We start from the raw sequence: 22,924 nt of genomic DNA on the forward strand, positions 1-22,924 counted from the left end.
GCTGGTCCCTGTTGTTTTTGTTTTTCGGTCTACATAACCAAACCAATCAACTTTAAACTCCCATCCAAGTATTTGTTTATATGTACTTTTGATGCAGTCAACCCAAATCTGGCTGTTTTTTAGTGCATGAAAATTCCCCCTGTTGTTGCCAAGAAAGGATGACGTAGTTAAAGGTCAGGATAAAAATGATTAAAGGAAAGATTTTGTAAATTAGACTGTTAGTTCTGGCACACAAACAGCTATCTTTGCGTTATAAAATACAGAGAAAGGAAATGTCAGAATAACATTTCTCAGATAAGCTCCCAGTATTATTCTTCCCATTTATTTGCCTGGATGATGTTGAAATGCATGAAACCAATCCTGAATCTAAAATCATCCAGAATCTATGCAGACATTAAAAGCAGGCTATAGTTTGCCAAAAATCTGTGATTATTTATTCACCCTAATTTAAGTTTTTTCATATTTTCTCTTTTTAATTTAATGAAAATTTAAGAAGTCTGAAAAGATCAAACTCCAAAATGGCAAAAGGATACGTATTTCAAATAGCAAAAGTATAATATTCATTGAGTAAACAAGAAAGGTTTTTGATATTCTTAAGAAATTCACATGTTTATGTTACAGTGCATGTAATACAGGTTTAAAGTAGTGTTTCATTCAATAAATTAAAAGACAGTGAGACAATATATCACATTAACTATATTGATCTTTCTATTTCTCCTGACACATATATTAATAATTTGCTGAATGTCATCTATGTTGTGAGGAAATGATAATAGAAGTAGGTTACATTCTCCTCATAAGCAGTTGCAGCATATTCCCGAATATCCAGACAAAAAGGAGATACATGGGGAGAAAGGGAAGATTCCAGTTATGTGACTTTCGGTTATGACCCAAAATCTGTTTTAGAAGCATAGAAGAATATAGGTCAGGTTATCAACTTTTTAGACAGCAGACAGACGAGACTGAGCTAGCAAGATTCTCGAGTTAGTGATGCAGAGCCAACAGTAAAGTGAATGAGAAATTGAAAATGGCATTAAAATAACATCTTTGTGTTTCCGTATTCATTTTAATGATACCACGTTAACCTTTTGTTATGTAAATATGGTTGCTACAAAAGACCACATCTTTTAAATGTTCCTAAAATTATCTATCCATGTAATGAAGATAAAGTGAAAACGTACAAATCTTTTTCCTGAGAACGTATTCTTCCTTCAGCCTTAATTGTCACTTAATAAACACAGACTTGTAAACATGAGTCACTGTTTTTGTCCAATGATGACTTAGTCACGTTCCAAGCCCACGTGCTTGAATTATTCTCACTAGCTCATGGCGAAATAAACAACAATTTGTTTAATAGAGTTAGTTTTAAGTAAACAGTAGAAACTCATCATATACACAAAAGGATACACTGCCAAATCCATCGCAGTATCATGTATACAATCAATTCATTTTGTTAATTTAACTGACTTGGAAAGACTATACCATGATAGTCTCCTCAACACAAGCCCTTTTCAGAAATATTTTCATTTAATCTTTTCTCAGCCAAGAATAACCGATAAAGAGCAATGTGTTGCGTAACAAAGAATGATTTGGCCGTTCCAAATGCCTGCTGGGAACATGATGTTTTTAATCGAAGACCCGGTACCCAGCACTCCCATAATCAGATAGATTAGAGAATTTCTATTATACATGTATAGTTTAGTCTCACCTACACCTCAGAGGTACATATTAGTACATCCAATGTATACATATCTGTACCTAAATATTAGGACCCTCAGTGATAGGGGACCATTTTTTACCTTTTATTTTTGAATGTGTATAGTTGAAAAGCACCAAGGTCTGAAAAGAATAAATAAGGATACATATTTATAAAGGTGTGTATTTAGCATTAATGAGATAAAGCTATAGGCCAATATGTTAATATATAAATACTGAAGTGTATTCAGAAAAGGGATGGGAGGAGTTGCAGATGTGACAGTCTGGTGAAGAACATGAAGTTTGTTTTCTCAACACTCTCAAAATTTCCCTGACCTAACCATTACCATGGCAACCCCATTCAAAGTAGGTTGCCGAGACACTTTGTTGCAGATGGAAGAGATGAACAAGCATAATTTCTCTGAAAGAAAAATAACCTCGGAGGTGTTATGAAAATAAACAACAGAAAGATTGTCATATTAATATCCCCGGACTGTGATTATCTTGTGCACAACGCTCGACAGTAAACAGCCGGACTGATCTGAGACATAGCTCGTGTCATTTATATCTAGCTGAAGGAGAAATTATATTGTCTACACAGAGTCGGAAATTACAAAGATGGGAGGCTTCCCTGTGGTTATAAAAACTGACTCAGTGGTACAAATGGTTATCCCCATAAACACACAAACACTTTGGTGTATAGTCTTTCACAACACAGCAGAATTAGGCTATACTAGTAGGACATAGATCCATGTTTTCCGATAATGTAACTGGATCAGAAGGCAAGACAGATTTATTTATAGATGCTGTACTGGCAGAAACAAATCTGATGATGAGTAGAGTCCGGATAGGGAATGAAAAAAGTTGTGTTTGTGCTGTGGATACAGCGCTGTGTAAACAAACACTATCATGTAAGATTATGAGTGATCATTGTTCTGAACCGACAAACTACAGTGTCATTAAAAGCCTTACATGTTTGCTTTATTCTTTAAAACATCATCTAAGAAGGGTCTAAACCTAACATTAACATTACATTTACACATTTGGCAGACACTTTTAGCCGAAGTGCATCTCAGATTTATTTTCAGTTTGTGTGTTCATATCGAACAAAGGACCTTTGCACTTGTAATGTTAAAAAGGTCTTTAAAAAGGGTCCCAGACTATCACTGGGGCAGTAACCTTTTAAAAAGTCCTAATATGTACCATTAGGTACAGATATGTATACATTTGGTACCAATATGCAACACTGTCATACTAATTTGTGTCTCTGAGGTACTAAAATGAACTCTTTTGGTGCAAAGGTGTACTTGGTACAGCCTCAGTGACATCTGGGTTTCATATTTTGACCATCATTTCTAAAAGTTCGTTGAGTTTACAGGCTCTTATTAGAAAATATAACAAAGTTTATTTTCCCAAAACATTCAAAATATCATATTTCACTGACGTAACCATCTTTATGGCAACCACATGTTCTTAGTGCACAAAATCTTTTTAGGTATCTGCCACACACTGTCCATTTAATAGTATTTGTATTATTTTGTACCATTTCTACATTCAAGGTTCCCACACCTTAGTTAACTTTAAATTCAAGCACCTTTTAAGAACTTTCCAGGTCCAATACCCTCAAATTCAACGACTAAATGTGGGGACACATTTCAAGTGAGAGCAAGGTTACCTTTTAAGATACATTGTTACAGTTCCCTTTCGAAGGAACTCGCGCTGCGTCAATGCGGTGACACTTTGGGGACGCCTCCAGGGGTAAGTGCGTCTGAATGTGTATATCAAATTTAACCAATGGTGAGGCTTAACAACAAAGACAGGCTGACGCAGGAGACAGGAAGTAAATAACTATCTGAAATATTGCCAAAGACGGCGTTACAGGGACGCAGGAAGTATGGCAAGGGAGACGCAGTGTCTCGTTCCCTTCTCAGGGAACAACAGTTACATACGTAACCCGAGACGTTTTCATGTGTCAAACACAAATATGCAAAAAAGTATTTTGGTATGAATCAACATTCGCATACAGAATATACATATAAGCATTTAAAGCGAACAGTTTAGCACGTGTGCTTAAAATGTCTAGAATTTTTATGATATTATCCTACACTACACAGGGAATAATATGGATTTTTTCCCAGAAAACTTCTTGCATAAAACAGATTCAAGCACTTTCAATTACCTTTATCTATGTATGTATATTTTCAAAAACTTCCCAGATTCACAAACTTTCAAGGACCCGTGGGAACCCTGTACATTGTCTTTAAACTAGTTGGCTGATTAACTCATTAAAATGCAATAAATTTGTCAAAAGGACAATTTTAAGTATAAAGAAAGTATGAAACAATTGAACAAAGTTAAAGGATAGTTTGCCCAAAATTAAAATTCTGTTATTATTTACTCCCCCTTATGTTGTTTTAAACCTGTATGAGTTTCTTTATTCTGTTGAACACAAAATAATGGTGAGCATACAGTTAACAGTACCCATTGACTTCCATAGTATTTGTTTATCCTACTATGGAAGTCATGGTTGACTTCCGACTATGAAAGTCTTACAATTATTTATCAAAATATCGTTTCTGTGTTCAACAGAATAAAGAAGCTCGTACATTTTTTCATACAATTTAAATTTTTTGGGTGAACTATCCCTTTAATAAAGATTAAAAGTACAAATATTGAAGTGCAATGACAATTTTATTTTAAAGCCCCACCTTCCTTTGTAGCATTGGTATATTGTACTTTTAAACATGCACAATAACCGGGTCATTTTCAACCCAGCATTTGGTTAAAAAGGGACAACTTCAACTGTTGGGTTAATTTAACACAAATAATTTTTATAGTTGACTTAACAATGGATTAAAAAGAATTTTGGGTTGAAACCACCTAGCGCAGGTTAAATTACAACCCAAATGGGTTGGCTGGATAATAACCCGGCATTTTAGTGTACTTTACCGATTGATTGAACACATTAAAAGACAAAAATCAATGACAAATCCAACGTTATAAAGTTTATTTGCATATCTATGAAAGAAAGTATGAAACAAAGATAGTCAAATCGAACTATAAGGCTTATATTTCTCAGTAATAGTGACTTAATACAAGTCCACAGTGTCAACCTAACAATTTTCTAAAATCACTAGGCTATGTTATAACAAAATAATCTGTGAATAAATATAAGATACATTTAAAAAAGAAAAATAATTTGCTCCTCGTCGAGTTCATTTGTAAGTTCACAAATCTGGCAGACTTGCACAACATCAGGAATTGAAATCTTGCCTGATTATTCTTGTAAAAATACAGTACGTGTTGTACCTCTTTCGAGTGTCCATCAGCTTAAATTAAATCAAACCGCAACATCCTACATCCTGCCCAGCAGTGGAGAACCCATTCAATCTTTAAACAGGCACATGGGATATGAAAAACATCAGTCTCTTAAAATGGAATTCGGCATAAAATACCTCTTCTTTCCAAACCTCACTTGTCTTGTGCAGAAAAACAGGAATTTGCGTAAGAATTTGGTTTCTGAAATCTTCAAAACTTTGCTCTCGCAGAGGAGCTTTAACAATCAGTATGCCAGTGTAACTTGACATTTAATTCGCATTGTATGCATATCACAACTAGGCTAACAGATGTAAATCAGGAATTTCAAAAGAAGTTATGTGTGGAAAACATTTCCTCCATCCTTCACTGCGCCGAGTCCGAGTCACTGGAGTCCAGACTTGCCTGTGCAGACGCGGTGCGGCAGCTCTGTGTGGATCCCGAATGATGCAAAGTCTGTGTGCTTCTCCTCAGGCTCTCCAGCGACTGCAGGAACGATCGTCTCGCCCTCTCCTCCTCCATAGGCGAAGCCCCTTCCTCCTCCACTTCTGCGATTTCGGAAAAGGTCACCGGTTGGGTCTTGAACCGGGCATCCCGGGGCCGCCTTTGGCGGTTTGGGCCCCGCGCCATACACTTGGGTACCGGCAGCTGCTGGGGAAACTCCTCCATGGCGGATGCCAAGATGTGTGCGGGTAGCATGGCAAAACCCACCGTCTCCATAGGGCGTGCAGCCATGGATCTGGATGGCGGGGTCTCGGCGTTTGTCTTTTGAGATGTCTCTGATGGGAGAACCTTGCAATTCTCCAGTTTTCTATGTGAAGAAGATCTTAAAGTAGATTTCTTGCTCTATATGTTTTAAGAGCGTTCCTTTTTGTCTTTATTAGAAAGAGAACAATGCTTCAGAAGATCAGGTTCTCAGATGTCTTCAGCGTGTCTCCAGGTCACCGCAGAGCAATTTCTGCTGTCTCGTCGTATCGCTGCCGTTTCTGTGTGTGCCACTGACAGGGATGAACCAGCTCAGGCTTTTAAAGCACTCACTCCCCCCAACATCTCCCCACTCTGCACTGGCTCCTCCCACAGGCTGCCATACCAGTCCCTCCGAATCAGATCCTGGAAATAAATGCCAGCCAGGGAGGGAGTTGGGAAAGAGGGTTACGTGAAGTTGTAACAGAGAGAAAATACACAAGGGAGAAATAAACATATGGGCAGGAAACGAGAGGTTATAGGCATTAGATAAACAAAATGTGGTCGGAGTGGATCATCTTAGACTTTAAAGACATTTACACTTGAATTAAGTATATAAATGAGGTGTAAACATGTATATCAAATGTGTGGTCAAAGAGACAAGACAGACGTTGTGATGTATGTAGGCATGTACATTTATTGGTGTCTAAGATCACACTGCAAATGACTTTCTTACTTAGTATTTTTGTCTTGTTTTCAGTAAAAATATCAAAAAAATTCTTAAATTAAGATGTATTTTCATGATGAGCAAAATGACCTAGGAAAATAAGTCTAGTTTTAGATAAAAATATAAACTTTAAGTAAATTAGTGCCTAAAACAAGCAAAAAAATCTGCCAAAGGAATAAGAAACATTTTCTTGAAATAAGTTAACTTTTTTCCGTAAACATTTAAGTACAAAAAATTACTTAAGAAAAAAATTCGTAGTATTTTTGTCTTGTTTTCAGTAAAAATATCAAATGTATTTCTTGATGAGCAAAATTACTTAGGAAAATAAGTCTAGTTTTTAGACAAAAAATATAAACTTTAGGTAAATTACTGCCTAAACAAGCAAAAAAAAAATCTGCCAATGGAATAAGAAACAATTTCTTGAAATAAGTTTACTTTTTTCATAAATACTTAAGTGCAACGTCATCCCAGCATGATGTACAAAAGTTCACAAGCACATTCCCAGTTCCCCGCTGGAAATGTGAACCGATGCAGAAACACAGCAAACACTCAAATATTACATCATTGTACAACAACATCTCAAAAATCCCCATTTCCAGGTTTAAACAACAATTCATTGACTTTCAATCTGCACTGCAAAAAAATGACTTTCCAACCAAGTATTTTTGTCTTGTTTTCAGTAGAAATATCTTAAAATTCTTAAATTAAGATATATTTTCTTGATGATCAAAACGACCCAAAAAACAAGTCCAGCTTTTAGTTTTTAAAAAATATAAAAATGCAAGCGAACCTGTGCTGAAAACAACCAAAAAAAAAGTCTGCCAATGGAACAACACTGCAAAAAATGATTTTTCATTTCTTGTCAAATTCAAGTGATTTTGTCCATAAAAAAGTAAAAAAATCTGCCAATGGGTTAAGCAAATTTTTCTTGAATTTAGTGTTTAAGAAAAATGTTCAAGATTTTTTTGCTTGTTTTATGCACAAAATCACTTAAATTTGATATTTTGGTCTTAAATCTAGACTTATTTTCTTGGGTCGTTTTGCTCATCAAGAAAAGCATCTTAATTTTAAAAAATTTACGAATTTAAGAAAACAAGACAAAAATACCAAGGATTCCTCTCTTGAAAACCACCTCCCTGCAGTGTTATTCCATTGGCAGATTCCCCTTGCTTGTTTTAAGCACAAATTCGCTTACATTTTTAGATTTTTTTAAAACTAGACTTATTTTCTAGGTCATCCTGCTCATCAAGAAAACACATCTTAATTTAAGAATTTTTAAATATTTTTTACTGAAAAAATAGACAAAAATACTAAGAAAGAAAGTAATTTTTTGCAGTGCAAATTAAAAGTCAAGGATTTATTATTTAAACTGGAAATAAGGATTTTGTAAAAGATCTTATACAATAAAGTAATATTTAAATGTTTGCTTTATTTCTACATCAGTTCACATTTCCAACAAGGAACTGAAAATATGCTTGTGAAATTTTGTACATCATGCCGGGATGACGTGAATCATTAGATGTTGCACAAACATGTGGCATCCATGCCGGCTCAAGTGCATATCAAATATTAAGAAAGTTCATGAAAAATCAGTCCCTAAAACGTTATTCTGGTAGTAGAATTTCTACTAAAAAAAATGAAAAATTGTGCATTTTCCCCTAATGCTCTCAAACTCTGCTACATATCATACTATCACCATTTGAAATTCAGTCTGAAGTCTTATATTTATCAAAGTTTGATTTGATCATTAATTTAACTTCAATTTCAATATTTTGACATGACCTATATTATATTAAACATATCAAGGTTATATTTTCACAGAATGTTCTTTATGACAAAATGACTTTAGCTGGGTTTTCACAGACAGAGTCACAAATACTATTTTTTCCTTTACTAGAGATGTAGTCAGCTCAGCAACATCTACACGGCATGAATCACATATCACATTGCCATAAGCATGAGCTCATTTCTAACTAACGCAGGTTTCATCACTCTCTTACTTTCTATATCATTCAGATTTGTCATAGATTCACCTTCCAAAAGCCCACGTCAGTAAATTTTAGGAGCAGTGAGTGAACGTCTCAACTTTGTGACGCCATGGTGGTTCCTGTTCTGTCACAGACCCTTATTGACCCCTTAAGACCAAAACAGGAAACCATAACATCGACCACACTCCCTCGTTCGTGCCTCCCATATTTGAAACGCAGAGGGGTTACCGTACAGTCTACTTTAAGTAACATTTCATCTATTTTGGGAGAGAGGGGCCAGACACTTGGAGACGTACACGTTCACGCGCCAACTTAAAGGGTATCGGCAATCAGGCGACATCATGTGATGATGTCAAGGACAGACGTTAAACCGCATGTGTCGCAGGGGCTCATTGTCCATTTGATTAATGGCTTATTTCAGGACTGAGCTGTGTCAAACAGAATGAGGGTAAGAAGGGTGAAATTGCACGTACCACACATGCTCAGGTGTCACGTTACAATAGCCTTTTTAATAAATGTTTTTAACAATGAAATAATATCAGATCCCAACAACAGAGCAACAAATGGGTCTATGTGTGTTAATAGTCAGTAAGATATTAGTCAAAGAGATACCTGCATGATCAGCGACAGATGCTGATATTTGGTGTACTTTAAAAGAGCACGCCAACTTTCTGGGACTCCAGCTTATTCACCGTATCCCCCAAACCTATGCAAGTCCACACATACCCCTCTTCATCTCCGCGCGTCCCGCAACTCTGTCTGACGCACCCACCGCCAGCCCAGCCCAGCACAAAGACTGGAAGCAAATGGCTCCAGCCAGCATACTGCTCCCAACAAGAGACAAAACAACGCCAACACTCTCCTACCCATACGTTGCGATTTGTATAGTCACAGCGTGTACAAATAACAAGGTCATATGAGACACAGCCATCTTTTAACCGTATACATACTGGGAACTATATTCTCAGAAGGCAGAGCACTGCTACTTGGGTGGAGTCACGCTGTGAGTATACAAATTACAACATATAAATAGGAAAATATTGCCATCATCTGGTCACTCCTTGGGAGCAGCATCCCAAATGCTAGCCATTCACCTCCAGTCCCTGCGCCAAGCCAGGCCAGCGGTGGGCGCGCCGCTACAGGACGCACAGAGATGAAAAGGGTATGCATGGACCCATCCAACTCTGGGGGACACGGCGAACAAGTCAAAATCCCCAAAAGTCGACATGCTCCTCCAAATCCAGACCAAAACACAGCTGGGTGATCCTGTGCAAACTTAACAGTAAACATGATTTCTGGACCTCCCTTCTATTTCCTTGTAAATATTTACACTTACATTCATGCATCTGGCAGACACTTTTATTCAAAGCATCTTACAGTGCATACATTTTATGAGTATGTGTGTTCCCTGGGTACCGAACCCATGACCTACGCAACGCTCTAATTGAGCTACAAGAAATAAACAGGGGCAAAGACGTGGAGTTAAAGTTAACCAAAATGAAACAGAAGTTATATATTCCCATGTCAACCAATCGAGCGAGACTGAGGCTGGATCTATTTGACCAATGGCAGATGGAGGGACTGTTTGAAACGTTTTTGTGACCTTGACATTACTCACATGTTTTTTATATGAAATAAAAAAGGTTCAGGATGCTTAATTTTTTTTAGGCTTGGCCTAACAGTTACAACATATGCAGAAGCAAAAACACAGCATGGGCAACTCTTGCACCCCATGATGTCTACATATACATGTAGCAAAAACACAGCATGGGCAACTCTTGCACCCCATGATGTCTAAAATTAGCATCATCCTGACTTCATCATCACGAACCAAAACATTCCACTCCTGTCATGGATAGCACATAAACATAAGTTTCTCATATTACTGTAACCGGTTATTTATATTATACCTAACCTTAATATGTCAGTATTTACAAGTTGGCTTCAAGATATATCCCAAATAAAATCTAATTTCAAGATACTTGAAATTAGTTATAACAATCGAGGTAAACAAATGAGGAGTTCAGGTGTAAAACCCTGACATTTTTATCAGGCTTAACTTCACTTTAATGGCAATGAAAGTGTTAATAGTCAATACTTAACTCTTTCCCCGCCAGCGTTTTTTAAAAAAGTTGCCAGTTAGCGCCAGCATTTTTCATGATTTTGACAAAAGTTTAATGCCTTCTTGAAAAATGGCTTTGTTTAATATATAAACATACAATATATCAAATGAAAGAACAGACCCTCTGCTTTAAAAAAAATAAAAGTTTCATCCTACCTTCATTAGTTCTCTTTTTATCAGTAAATTTGAGCAAAAACCTGAGATAATTGCGTTTTTGTGAAGGACTTTTGATAGAGATCAGAGTCAGAGGGATCCTCAAAACATACACTGACATATAGCTTGTGTGCCATAGGGCGATACTTCCGGGTTTTATAAGTTGCGGAAGAGCGCAACCTGGTGGATAACAGCAGTATTGTGGAAAGCCGGAAATACTCGTCATTGGCAGGGAAGCATTTTTTCTTATTTGACGAGTTAACTCGTCAATAGCGGGGAAAGAGTTAAAATGCCTTATGTTTACAAGTGTCACTTTAGTCATTTCATTGGTATTTAACAAATTTGAATGTCTTTCACTGCAAAACCCTCTAAGTACAAAAACCTCTCATGTCTTTTCTAAATAAAGTAAAAAAATTAAGTCAATATCCTAATATATTCGGTAAACATCCTTTAAACGGGTAAAAACATGTATATTTATGTACATGTGCCTTTGTTCATCGAGTTTCATTCTGTGCACGTAGAGGACTTTGCTGAAAAACTGACATTGCTGTTAGCCGATTCTGCCAACAAGCCATTATTTCTGAATGGCTTAAGGCCAGAATAGGCGGATCTGAAGCTAACGTATTTGATGAACTTAAAGGGACACACTTTTTTTGAAAATATGCTCAGTGAACCTCCTGGAGCCATGTTACAGCTGCAAAGTCCTTGATTATTACTCCAGAATGAGAGTATAATTCCTAACCATATCTGCCTAGAAAATCGCACCTTTTAATTTTCTGTCGGTTTTAGTACACAATGTCACTACAGAAGAGTCAAGTTTTAAATAGTTTTAAATAACTCTTTGGTTATTTTTTTTCCGCGATGCTAATGGTCTAATCAGATTCAATGGATTGTGCTAAGCTATGCTAAAAGTGGTACCACCAGACCAGGAGATCAGCTGAATGGATTTCAAAACGGTAAAAATCAAATGTCTAACTCTAGGGGAGCCGGAAAATGAGTATATTAAAAAAAAAATCGGAATGTCCCTTTAATACGTAATATGTGCAGAGACCATTCAATTAATATTATTATCTCATTTATAAACAATACAAAATATAAAAGCGAATAAACAAAACAAACTCATATATGGTACGTATAAACAACATGCAACAAAATATTAAATAATAACATTTAAGCAGCGTCTTTCCCAAGAATGCAAAAATGCCATTTGGGATTTGTCCAAGTCTAAATCTCAATGCAGAGCGCAATGTACCCTGTTGAAGATGTTGTTTTCGCTTTCTGCTGGGAAAAGGAGGAGTTTTCCCCTAAGACGTACAAAGATCTGGCTCATACTATCGATGGGAATGAAAAGAGCAGAGGCCTGGACTTCAACAGACACACTTCTAATGAATATGTGCTGACGCCGAGCATGTTGCCGTTAGCTTTGTGTGTCTACACCCTCTGACCTGGGAATTAGGAGTGTGTGAGAACGTGTCTTAATAAAAGTCATGCACAGGTCAAACCAAAGAACTTGGGCAAACAAGTAGTTACAAATGTACAACTTTCTATCTGTAACATAGTTTCACATCCAACTTGACGTATTGGCATGAAGTATTGAGGCATGGTTTCTGACGCAACATGTAAGCAGACTCTTTCCACCACACGTAGACAGGTGTTGACAACAAATCTCAGTGGTCTTGCAAACAAAGGACTATTGAAGGGCTATTGGCAGAGTCTAGAAGCATGGGTGTCACATGACTACCCACAGTGCACCTGGGAAATATTTTTAGCATGGATTGCCATGATGTGGTTTTAAGCTTATTGGTGCATAATCTCAATTTAAGAAAAATGTATTATCTCACTAAGGACACAGGTACTCAATGACACAGCTGTTGCATATATAACAATACATGCAGTGAACTACTACAATAGGGACACCTCTATCGGCCTAACTCAGCAGTGCATGTGTAGAAAAAAAGAGAGAGAGAGACATTACAAAGTTAATTGTGGTGGAAAAATAACGATCAGTGATCCCATTACACAGCAAAGGTCTCTGACATTCCAAAAGAGAAACACTATTTCCATGTGCAGGTCTTTATGGGAAAGCTCTGAAAGGTGCTGGATTGCCAGCAGGGCATAATGGAAAACCAAGTAAGTCAAATTAAAGTGCTGCAACAAATCACCGGAAATCTCAGTGCAAGATTAACCGTAGGCGGTATCTAAACATTTTGATAAAGCTCTCTGGCTAAAATCTGCCCTTGAGAAGTGCTGCCAAAGGGCTGTTTCCCAGACAGCGTTCCGAAGCTTCCCATATTTAGGGATGTTTTCTGGAAGTCTGAATCTTTCTCCATATCTGACTTTTCAACTGTCATGCCCTGAATGGGAGCAATAAATATTATAGATATTTATGCTATATAGGGAGAAATAGATATGATATATATATATATATATATATACTGCATGATGTATAATAAAACAAGGCGCTTTAGAACAACCAATCACCTAGAAAATCATGCAGAAAGTTAAAAATATTCCTTCGGGAACTCTTTGCTGAGGTTGGCAGTGACGCTTGTTGACACAAAGACAGCCATTCAGACCTTAACCAAACGCACAAGGACTCGACCGTGAATAATCACAGCTGATAAATGCTGGCAGTCAAGTGTATAGTTTAGCCAATGAAAACACACCATGGGCACACAAACACACTACATCTTAAAAAGAGCTGGCAGTCCTTCGAAATGCAATTAAATCTAATCTATTAAGAATAATGAAGCCAAATAAAAGTGTTAAACATTTGCCACGGGCAGTTTTGCACTTAAAAATTGTTCCTGTAACTGCGCATTGCGTTCGATCCCATGCACATTAATGCACTGTACAACACTTTAGATGATAGCGTCAGCACAATGCATAAATATAAATCTGTATTGCTTGTTTACTATAAGGAAATGAACTGAATAACCGCAAGATTTGACTTTTTAAAATTTAGATGCTGTAGTGGGCGGTGCCACGACATATGGGGCAGACGCACTTTTGCGACCCGAGTTCTATTCCCAGCTTGTGGTCCTTAGCGGATCACGTACCCTGCTCTTTTCCCTGTACCTTCCTTTCCTCTCCTATACATCGTCTATGAAAAAAAGGCAAAATGGCCCCCAAAACATAATATTAAAAGAATTAAATTTAGATGTTGCAAGCACATATTAATAAAACAAAGCTTTTGTAACTATTATTTTACGGAAACAAAAATAAACACATGTTTGTAGTTCAGATTTATTCAGCAAAAATCTATAAATCTACAATTTCAGAATGCATTATATTCTGAACTTTAATTTACCTGTAAAGAGAGACTTTGGGGCGCTGTAACCGAAATAATGAGCAACTTGACCCTCATAAATTTTTGTTTGATGTATATAACATGAACACTGCAAACAAGTAAGACCTACTTAGAACACAAACCATATTGTGGACAATTGCTTGTGCAAAAATTCCCATTTGTGTAAACAAAAATACAGGCATACTTTATTATTAATTGTTTAGGGTCTTTATACGAAAAAAAAACTGTTTGCACATTCAATTATTTAAATAAATAAACTTAACATTTAACAGAAAATGTGCATTTAACATCTGCCATCTCTCCAAACCTGCTGTCTCTAACTCTCATCTCTTCTACCGCTTGGTGTTCCTGGCATGCTCCGACTCCGGGAATATGGTCCGGAAAGTAAGGTTTATCCGAGGCCCCCGATCATGGTATTCCTTTGCCACCTGGTGCTATTCAAAAGAACATGAACAATGTTGTTAAAGTCACTTTTAAAAGATTTAAAAGTGAGTAATGCAAGACTTAGGGCCCTATTTTAACGATCTAAGCGCATTGTCTAAAGCGCACAGCGCAACGTCTAAATGGGCGTGTCCAATGCCACTTTTGCTAATTTAACGACGGGAAAAACGGTTTGTGCGCCGAGCGCACGGTCGAAAAGGGTTGGTCCTATTTTTTTTATAATTAACGGGAGTATTTTGGGCGTAACGTGCAAAAACCAATGAGAGTCTTATCTCTTATCCCCTTTAAAAGCCAGTTGCGCTGGCGCTATGTCTAATCCCTATTTAGATGACGTACTTTGTAAACTGATAAACTAGGCGGAGGACAAAGACCACCAGTTTAAGATTGATGTTAAAAAATTGTGTTGTTTTTCACTTGTATTGAAATTGTTATTTTTTCATTAAAACCTTTAAAACCCGTTTTCTTTTAGTCATAGAAGTAAAAAAGCAGGCTTTTAATTGCTTTAAAAGTATGGCTATCCAATATCATCAAAAAATTATTTACAAGTTTGTAAGAAAAGGTTTGTACTCTAAAAATACTTTGTTTTATAACAAACAGGAGATAAAGAATTTACAAACGGCTCTCCGCACGTTTCAGCACTTGACAGCGTCACGAGTTTTTTAAGCATTACTTAAAAATATTTCTCATCTCACCATATCCACACAGGTACAGAGTCATCATATACAATAAATCCGTGAGGTAGCATTTAAAAACATTTAAAAATAAAGCATTTATTTACTTACCAGGCTACAGCTCTTTATGCCTTCTAACGTCTCATAATTAGTGCTCATTTATGTCCAAGAGACTCAATAATAATCTTTTACATTCAATCCTTTAATCTTTCATATTTAAAAGCGTTTTTGTGCTGCTGCCCATTCATGTATGTGATAAGCAAACCCGCTTTGTCATCCCGTTTATAGGCGCATATTACTAATGCGCTCTTTAAATAACAAAAAACATATTGCGCCATTGACTTTAGACCAGGTTTTCTCAAAATAGCAACGCGCCAACAATGCGCCTAAACACACCTCGTTTTCAGACCAGATTGCCCATGGGCGCAAAAGGGGGCGCAAATGCATTTGCTATTTAAACAACGTGGCGCTAAACGTGAAAATTATAATTGCGCAGGGTGAAAACTAGCAAAAGACACTTGCGTCGTGCATTGCGCTGGGTGTAAGATAGAGCCCTTAAACATCAACTTCAAGAGAAACTTTGTGACTGTGAGCTTCTGTATTCACTCCTCAGGCTGACAAGTTTCATTGTCACAGCCAGCCTTGGAACATTTGTTATCGCCATTTACCGTGTATATTCATTTAGCTTTGGATATTAATTTTACCAGTGTCAAATAATAAAAGCTTTCACAGTGAAGTGTGAATAAATAAAATAATTTACACAAAGGCAAACATACAGTAAAATGCAGCTGTCATCTTTTATCGCAGTTGCTATATTCAATCGAACATAGTTTGTTTATGTAACTACTCAAAAGCTGGCAGATATATACATACATACGACTAATGCTGACTCATACTTTTGTCATGCAACATCCCTCAGAGCAGATAAATATTTTGCACACTTTTTAAAGCCAGCTGCTATCCGCCTAACACGTGGGCCTAGTTGTTTGTTTTCTGACAGATCAGTGTGAGTTACGTCCACTTAATAAGATCCTCTGAAAGATTTTTGGCACAATCTGCGAGTGACCTTTCCTGAGCAGTTTTCGGGTGTCGCCATAAAACGCCACTGACCTTTCTCTGTTCTTTGTGTCTAACCAGAGGCCTGCGGTTTAGCCTTTGAGTTAGGATCTAAAGTCGAGTCTTTACCGGGACAAAAATAACCTCCAGCAGGTTTTAACATTAAAATGAGAACAGATAGTATTTAACCTAGTGTTTCCAATCTCCTCATCCAAACAAACAGAGTCGTCAAGCCTGGAGTGCATCGTGTTTAATCAAATCAAGTGGCATTTATATATAAAGAGCTTGTTTACAATGTTGCATTGTTTTAAACGACTCGACTCCGACAGGGGTCTCATTTATAAGGTGTATGTGCATAGGATCCTTACTAAAAGTCTACGTACGCAAAAAAGCCAAAAATGGCATACACCAAAAAATATTTAAAATCTTCTAAAGCACTCAAAAGTTTCGATAATAAGTTTCAAGTTCATCGCTACCAAATGTTATAATACTCAGAACATCCAGAACATACTGTAGCTGTATTGTAACCAAGGAACACTGTATTCCACACTGCTTATCTGTTTTGCCTCTATCAACAACATTCAGAAAATAGTTAAGCTGTAAGTTCATAACAATTTACATTAGACTAAACAAATGCTCTTGCCAGCATTAAAGATCTTAAAATTCTGTATTCAGTTAGAGTTTGAGAATTGGATAAACATTTTCCAAACAAATTAATTTTTAGCACTCACACTAGCCAAAATACTGGTGAAATATTTCAATTGCATTAACATATTAGTATATATCAAGGGAACCTGTTTGACATGCATATTTTATCAGTTTTTATAATGCTTTCAGCTACCAATAGGCATTCTGTAGAATGTATATGTATATATATTAGAATATTCATGTAGTTTTTACAAAAATACCTTACAAAAACAATACTTTAGACAAAACAATGGCACTGATATATGTTAAGATATCTTAAAGGAATATTCAATTTTCTTAAAAGAAAAAATCCAGATAATTTACTCACCACCATGTCATCCAAAATGTTGACGTCTTTCTTTGTTCAGTCAAGAAGAAATTATGTTTTTTGAAAAAAAAAACATTCTAGGATTTTTCTCATTTTAATGGACTTTAATAGAGCCCAACATTTAATACTTAACTCAACACGTAACAGTTTTTTTCAACGGAGTTTCAAAGGACTATAAATGATCCCAAACGAGGCATAAGGGTCTTATCTAGTGAAACGATTGTCATTTTTGACAAGAAAAATAAAAAATATGCTCTTTTAAACCACAACTTTTCGTCTAGGTCCGGTCCAGCGCAACCTAACGTAAATGCGTAGTGACATAGGAAGGTCACGTGTTACATATATAAAACGCACATTTGCGGACCATTGTAAACAATAAACTGACACAAAGACATTCATTAGTATCAGTTGACATACAACAATGTAGGAACAGTCCTCTTTCAACACATTTCTAAACACTGGGGCGGAGTTTCGCGTTCGTCCTCTGTGACCTCTTGATGTCATGACGTATTGCGTGGGGTCACGATGGCGCATCACGACCGGATCTAGACGAGAAGTTGTGGCCCAAAGTGGATATTTTTTATTTTTCTTGTCCAAATGACAATCGTTTGCTAGATAAGACCCCCATGCCTCGCTTGGGATCGTTTATAGTCCTTTGAAACTCCGTTGAAAAAAACTGTTAAGTGTTGAGTTGAGTATTGAATGTTGGGCTCTGTTGGAGTCCATTGGAATGAGAAAAATCCTGCAATGTTTTCCTCAAAAAACTGAATTTCTTCTCGACTGAACAAAGAAAGACATCAACATTTTGGATGACATGGTGGTGAGTAAATTATCTGGATTTTTCTTTTAAGAAAATGGACTATTCCTTTAAATTAAGGCAGCTCAAACATGCATTTTAGCCTGGGAATAAGATAAGTCCTGTCCGGGAAACCAGTCCAATATGTACGATTTTTGCATTTAAATGTCAAAAAACTACTAGTGCAGCATTTTGTTTATTTAAAATTTAATTCACTTGTGTACTTATGCTATTCAAAATGTTTTAACAATGTTTGAATCCAGAGAATTCATTTTAAAGAGCATTCAAATGCTCAATGCTCAATGGTCATGTCCGCATTTCCCTCAGTTTCAGCTTTTACTGCGGTTTAAATCATAGATGTGTTCAACTTCATGCAACGCTGCGAAGACTCATCGGCATAAGACATTAAAGTATCATAAGAGCTATCCAAAAGTAGTACTATTGAGTCACTCTTGGGGGATGTCAAACGGTGATCGATCTGATTCAATCATTATTAGTGCTGGGCAAAGATTAATCGTGATTAATCACATACAAAATAAAAGTGATTTTTTATAATATATATGTGTGTTCTGTGTGTAATTATTATGTGCACTCACCTAACTTATGATTATAAGGAACACCATACTAATACTGTGTTTGACCCCCTTTCGCCTTCAGAACTGCCTTAATTTTACATGGCATTGATTCAACAAGGTGCTGAAAGCATTCTTTAGAAATGTTGGCCCATATTGATAAGATAGCGTCTTGCAGTTGATGGAGATTTGTGGGATGCACATCCAGGGCACAAAGCTCCCGTTCCACCACATCCCAAAGATTGGGTTGAGATCTGGTGACACTGGGGGCCATTTAGTACAGTGAACTCATTGTCATGTTCAAGAAACCAATTTGAAATGATTCGAGCTTTGTGACATGGTGCATTATCCTACTGGAAGTAGCCATCACAGGATGGGTACATGGTGGTCATTAAGGGTAAGACATGGTCAGAAACAATGCTCAGGTAGGCCGTGGCATTTAAACGATGCCCAATTGGCACTAAGGGGCCTAAAGTGTGCCAAAAAAACACCCCCCACACCATTACACCATCACCACCAGCCTGCACAGTGGTAAGACGACATGATGGATTCATGTTCTCATTTTGTTTACGCCAAATTCTGACTCTACCATCTGAATGTCTCAAGAGAAATCGAGGCTCATCAGACCAGGCAACATTTTGGTGAGCTTGTGCAAATTGTAGCCTCTTTTTCCTATTTGTAGTGGAGATGAGTGGTACCCGGTGGGGTCTTCTGCTGTTGTAGCCCATCCTTGTGGCTTCACAAATGCTTTGCTGCATACCTCGGTTGTAACGAGTGGTTACTTCAGTCAAAGTTGCTCTTCTATCAGCTTGAATCAGTCAGCCAATTCTCCTCTGACCTCTAGCATCAACAAGGCATTTTCGCCCACAGGACTGCCGCATACTGTATGTTTTTCCCTTTTCACACCATTCTTTGTAAACCCTAGAATTGGTTGTGCGTGAAAATCCCAGTAACTGAGCAGATTGTGAAATACTCAGACCGGCCCGTCTGGCACCAACAACCATGCCACGCTCAAAATTTCCTAAATCACCTTTCTTTCCCATTCTGACATTCAGTTTGGAGTTTAGGAGATTGTCTTGACCAGGACCACACCCCTAATTGCATTGAAGCAACTGCCATGTGGTTGGTTGATTAGATAATTGCATTAATGAGAAATTGAACAGGTGTTCCTAATAATCCTTTAGGTGAGTGTATATATAAATACACACACATTTATGTATGTATTTAAAAAACATTTACATGTGTATATATATATATGTATGTATGTGTGTGTGTTAACACAGTACCCAGATGCATAATATGCAAAAATGTACTTTTATTTTGTATGCAGCAGCTCTGTACCTGCCAGTCTGCCTGTGTACAGCCTTCCATTAGCAAAAGTGTCCCATGAGCCAGCGGGATTCGTATTCGCTCTACATAGCTGTAGTCGCCTTGATCCTCCTGGAACCGATAGACATAACAAGATATCCCAAAAGATTCAATAAACATGTCTTTCATCTAAGCTAATACTTTTAGTTAAGTTAAGTGCTATTACTGCTGCTAAAACATTTATGCAGATATTGACCAAGCATAACTGAGATGACATTTACATTTATGCATTTGGCAGACGCTTTTATCTAAAGCACAGTGCATTTAAGGTATGCATTTTAGTAAGTGTGTTTCCTGGGATTGAACCTATTACCTTTGAGGTGCTCACCCAATGATCCACTAGTTGAGCTATAGGAACACCAGAGTTTGAAATACTAAGAGTTTTAAAAGTATTATAGCTGTTTAATTGTAAGGATCAAAGAATCGTCACACAAGTGAACTGAAAAATATGACCTGCAACTTTCATAAAGACTAGCATAGCTATGAGAGTAAGTTATACACTACAAATCTGCAGACTTACAGGAGGTGGCTGTTTACGGAGGCTGAACACTCTTGTGTCTCCCAGACTCAGAGACGCGATGATGGGCTGGGGTCCTAGCGAAGGCTCGTTGTCACTATGCCAACCAATACTGTCTTTACCATCCCGGTACAGATTACACAGTAATGAGTTAAAGGTATGGCCGCTCTTCTGCTCAATGGCCAGACGCAGTGTAGCGAGAACCGGATGCCACTACAAAATAAGATACATGTGTAATGAGATTAACTTAAAACGCATCGATTAGACATTTCACATCACTTGGTAGATAAAAGATATACCTCAGGGTTGGCGTTCATAGTTGAGCGTGAATACATATACGGCAGCTCTCCATACCAGCAGGTGAGTCTGGGTTCCTCATATGCTTCACCTTAAGTGTAAATCACATTTAAATGTCATCAAAATCAACATGCACATACCTTGCTAACTCCAGAAATTGATGCACGTTATACAAAGGCAGATAACCGGGAATTCTTTTTATTTTTGAATCAATTTCATGCTAAGAGCCTTCAAAATTAGGCACTGGGAAACTTTGAAATCGTAATGAAATATTTTTGATTTCATTTTATTACAATACCCGTTTGCATAAATATTTTCCATCATTACATAGCAACTTAATCAGCCACTCACCCATCAGTCTGTAATTGGTCTTCTGAGACCAGGGCAGTTCAGCGAACAACTTGCTAAACATCCAGTCTGCTTCCTCCTGCTGTAGGAACCCTGGGATCAGTCGCAGCCTGGACAGAGAAATGAAGTATGAGAAATGTATGATGTAATTTCTTATTTGCCGTCTATTGCAAAAGTAGCCTGGGCTTTTATGGTGGTGGCTAGGGCTGGAAAACAGGGAACTTGTCCCACTGAGGTCCTAGGCTACTCATGGACCCAGAAAAATGATGCCCACCAATATAATTTTGTTAGTGACAGCCTTTGCCATGGAATTTAAATCCTACAGGGAAAAGAAAAAATGTTACATGACATTATTCTTACCGTGACACTCCAGTAGGACCCTGACTAATCTCATAGTCGCCGGCCTTTCTGGAAAAAAGAAAAGAAAAACAACACAGTAGAAATACAATGTGTGTAAATCAAAAGGTGTACGTGTTTAAAAAAAATCTCTGGACTTGGTCACTCACTCGATCGTCCTCTCTGGAGGTATCTCTCTGACGTTCTGCCATAAACAAATGACAATCTAGATTAGACCATAACCCTTTGCAAACTACATGTAAAAGTTTGGTGCTACAGAATGGCTCTTACATTAACTGGCTTATGGAATTCAAATGATTGTGGTCCAGACTTCCATGACCCTGCTGCCAACTGGACATCTTGAACTAAAACATCAGCATTAAACACAATCTCTTAACAGAACCTTTTAGGATTCGTCCAAATACTTTTTATTTGATTTGCATATTACTTAAAGTAAAGAAGTCCACTTGTATATTAGGAAAGGGGGTTCAATTTAAATAATCATGGTATTTACCAGTAGGGCGTGTTGGTCTGGGAAGAGGTTTAGCCCACGAGCCCTGGACCCTCGCTCGCTGTCTTTTATCCGTCATCAAAAGTTCACAACTAATCTAAACAAGATACAAATAATAGGTGTGTTGAGCTTGCGCAGGACGATCAGCGTATGAGATCAAAATACCGCGAGAGCGATTCGAGAGTAGTACTTCGCTCTCGCGATACTTGTGTCACCAGAACAAATGACCACTTTAAAGGATTTTGCTGCCATCTTGAGGCGTGTTTAATAAGCCAACAATAAATATCACGTTCATTTTTTCTTATATTTAGCTATATTTTTATTTTGTAGTTTCACATGTAAGATATTAGTAAAAAGAGTCTACTGCGTGATCATAATAAAATACATAGCAAGTGCAAAGAGTTTGACATTTGCCAATAGCAAATAGCAGTGTTTTAACGTATTTAAGTTAATCAGGTGTATCCATCACTGATAGTTTTGACAATGGCGTCTTCATATGTACAGTACTTACATGTTAGTTTTGACGCGAACGATTATTTATGTCATTCTTCAAAGCCTTGTTCATTTGTGAACAATCTGAGACTTGTTCTGCGAAACCCGTCCGGGTTGTTACAATGACAAGTAAAACAGTTCCTACCCCGGGATGAAAGCATTTGATCTAAGACAGCATTAAAACGATAGTTGTTTTTTACTTACCCTTAAAATGTCGTTTGATCCCCAATGTCTTTTTTTAGAACCCAAAAGTGTTTAAAAGTGTTGTTTTTTGGTTTATTATTTAAGTTACTGTGAGAGTGGATGGTGGGCACCCTTGAATGTTTGTGTGTCCTAACGGCATACTAAAGGGTTTGGTAAAAAACGAACTAAAATATAATTTATTATTTGGTAAAAGTCTTGACTTGTTCCTATTTTTCAGTGCACATTCTTTGGGTCGGAACTGATGTTTAGGCAGTTTTAGGAAATGTATTTTTTAAATAATGTGTAACAGCTGATCCAACAGCAATG

The 22,924-nt window shown here is 37.2% G+C and overlaps 3 protein-coding genes across 3 annotated transcripts in view; 1 reads left to right on the forward strand and 2 right to left on the reverse strand.

The window, feature by feature from the left end:
* LOC129434396 (creatine kinase U-type, mitochondrial) overlaps positions 1-22,924 on the forward strand; it is a 368,704-nt gene that overhangs the window by 50,839 nt on the left and 294,941 nt on the right. The window lies entirely within an intron of this gene.
* c6h11orf96 (chromosome 6 C11orf96 homolog) lies at positions 4,688-6,030 on the reverse strand. Its single transcript, XM_055192007.2, has one exon. The coding sequence runs from the start codon at positions 5,743-5,745 to the stop codon at positions 5,377-5,379; it is 369 nt and encodes a 122-aa protein (XP_055047982.1). The 5' UTR covers positions 5,746-6,030; the 3' UTR covers positions 4,688-5,376.
* On the reverse strand, positions 13,917-22,589 carry alkbh3 (alkB homolog 3, alpha-ketoglutarate dependent dioxygenase). Its single transcript, XM_055192004.2, has 10 exons — positions 22,434-22,589; positions 21,926-22,019; positions 21,703-21,776; positions 21,582-21,616; positions 21,436-21,483; positions 21,079-21,185; positions 20,730-20,818; positions 20,434-20,643; positions 19,887-19,985; positions 13,917-14,428 (listed from the first exon to the last, which is right to left on the reverse strand). The coding sequence occupies exons 2-10, from the start codon at positions 21,999-22,001 to the stop codon at positions 14,327-14,329; spliced, it is 840 nt and encodes a 279-aa protein (XP_055047979.1). The 5' UTR covers positions 22,002-22,019; positions 22,434-22,589; the 3' UTR covers positions 13,917-14,326.

Source organism: Misgurnus anguillicaudatus, chromosome 6, assembly GCF_027580225.2.
Source record: "Misgurnus anguillicaudatus chromosome 6, ASM2758022v2, whole genome shotgun sequence".
NCBI classification, from domain to species: domain Eukaryota; kingdom Metazoa; phylum Chordata; class Actinopteri; order Cypriniformes; family Cobitidae; genus Misgurnus; species Misgurnus anguillicaudatus.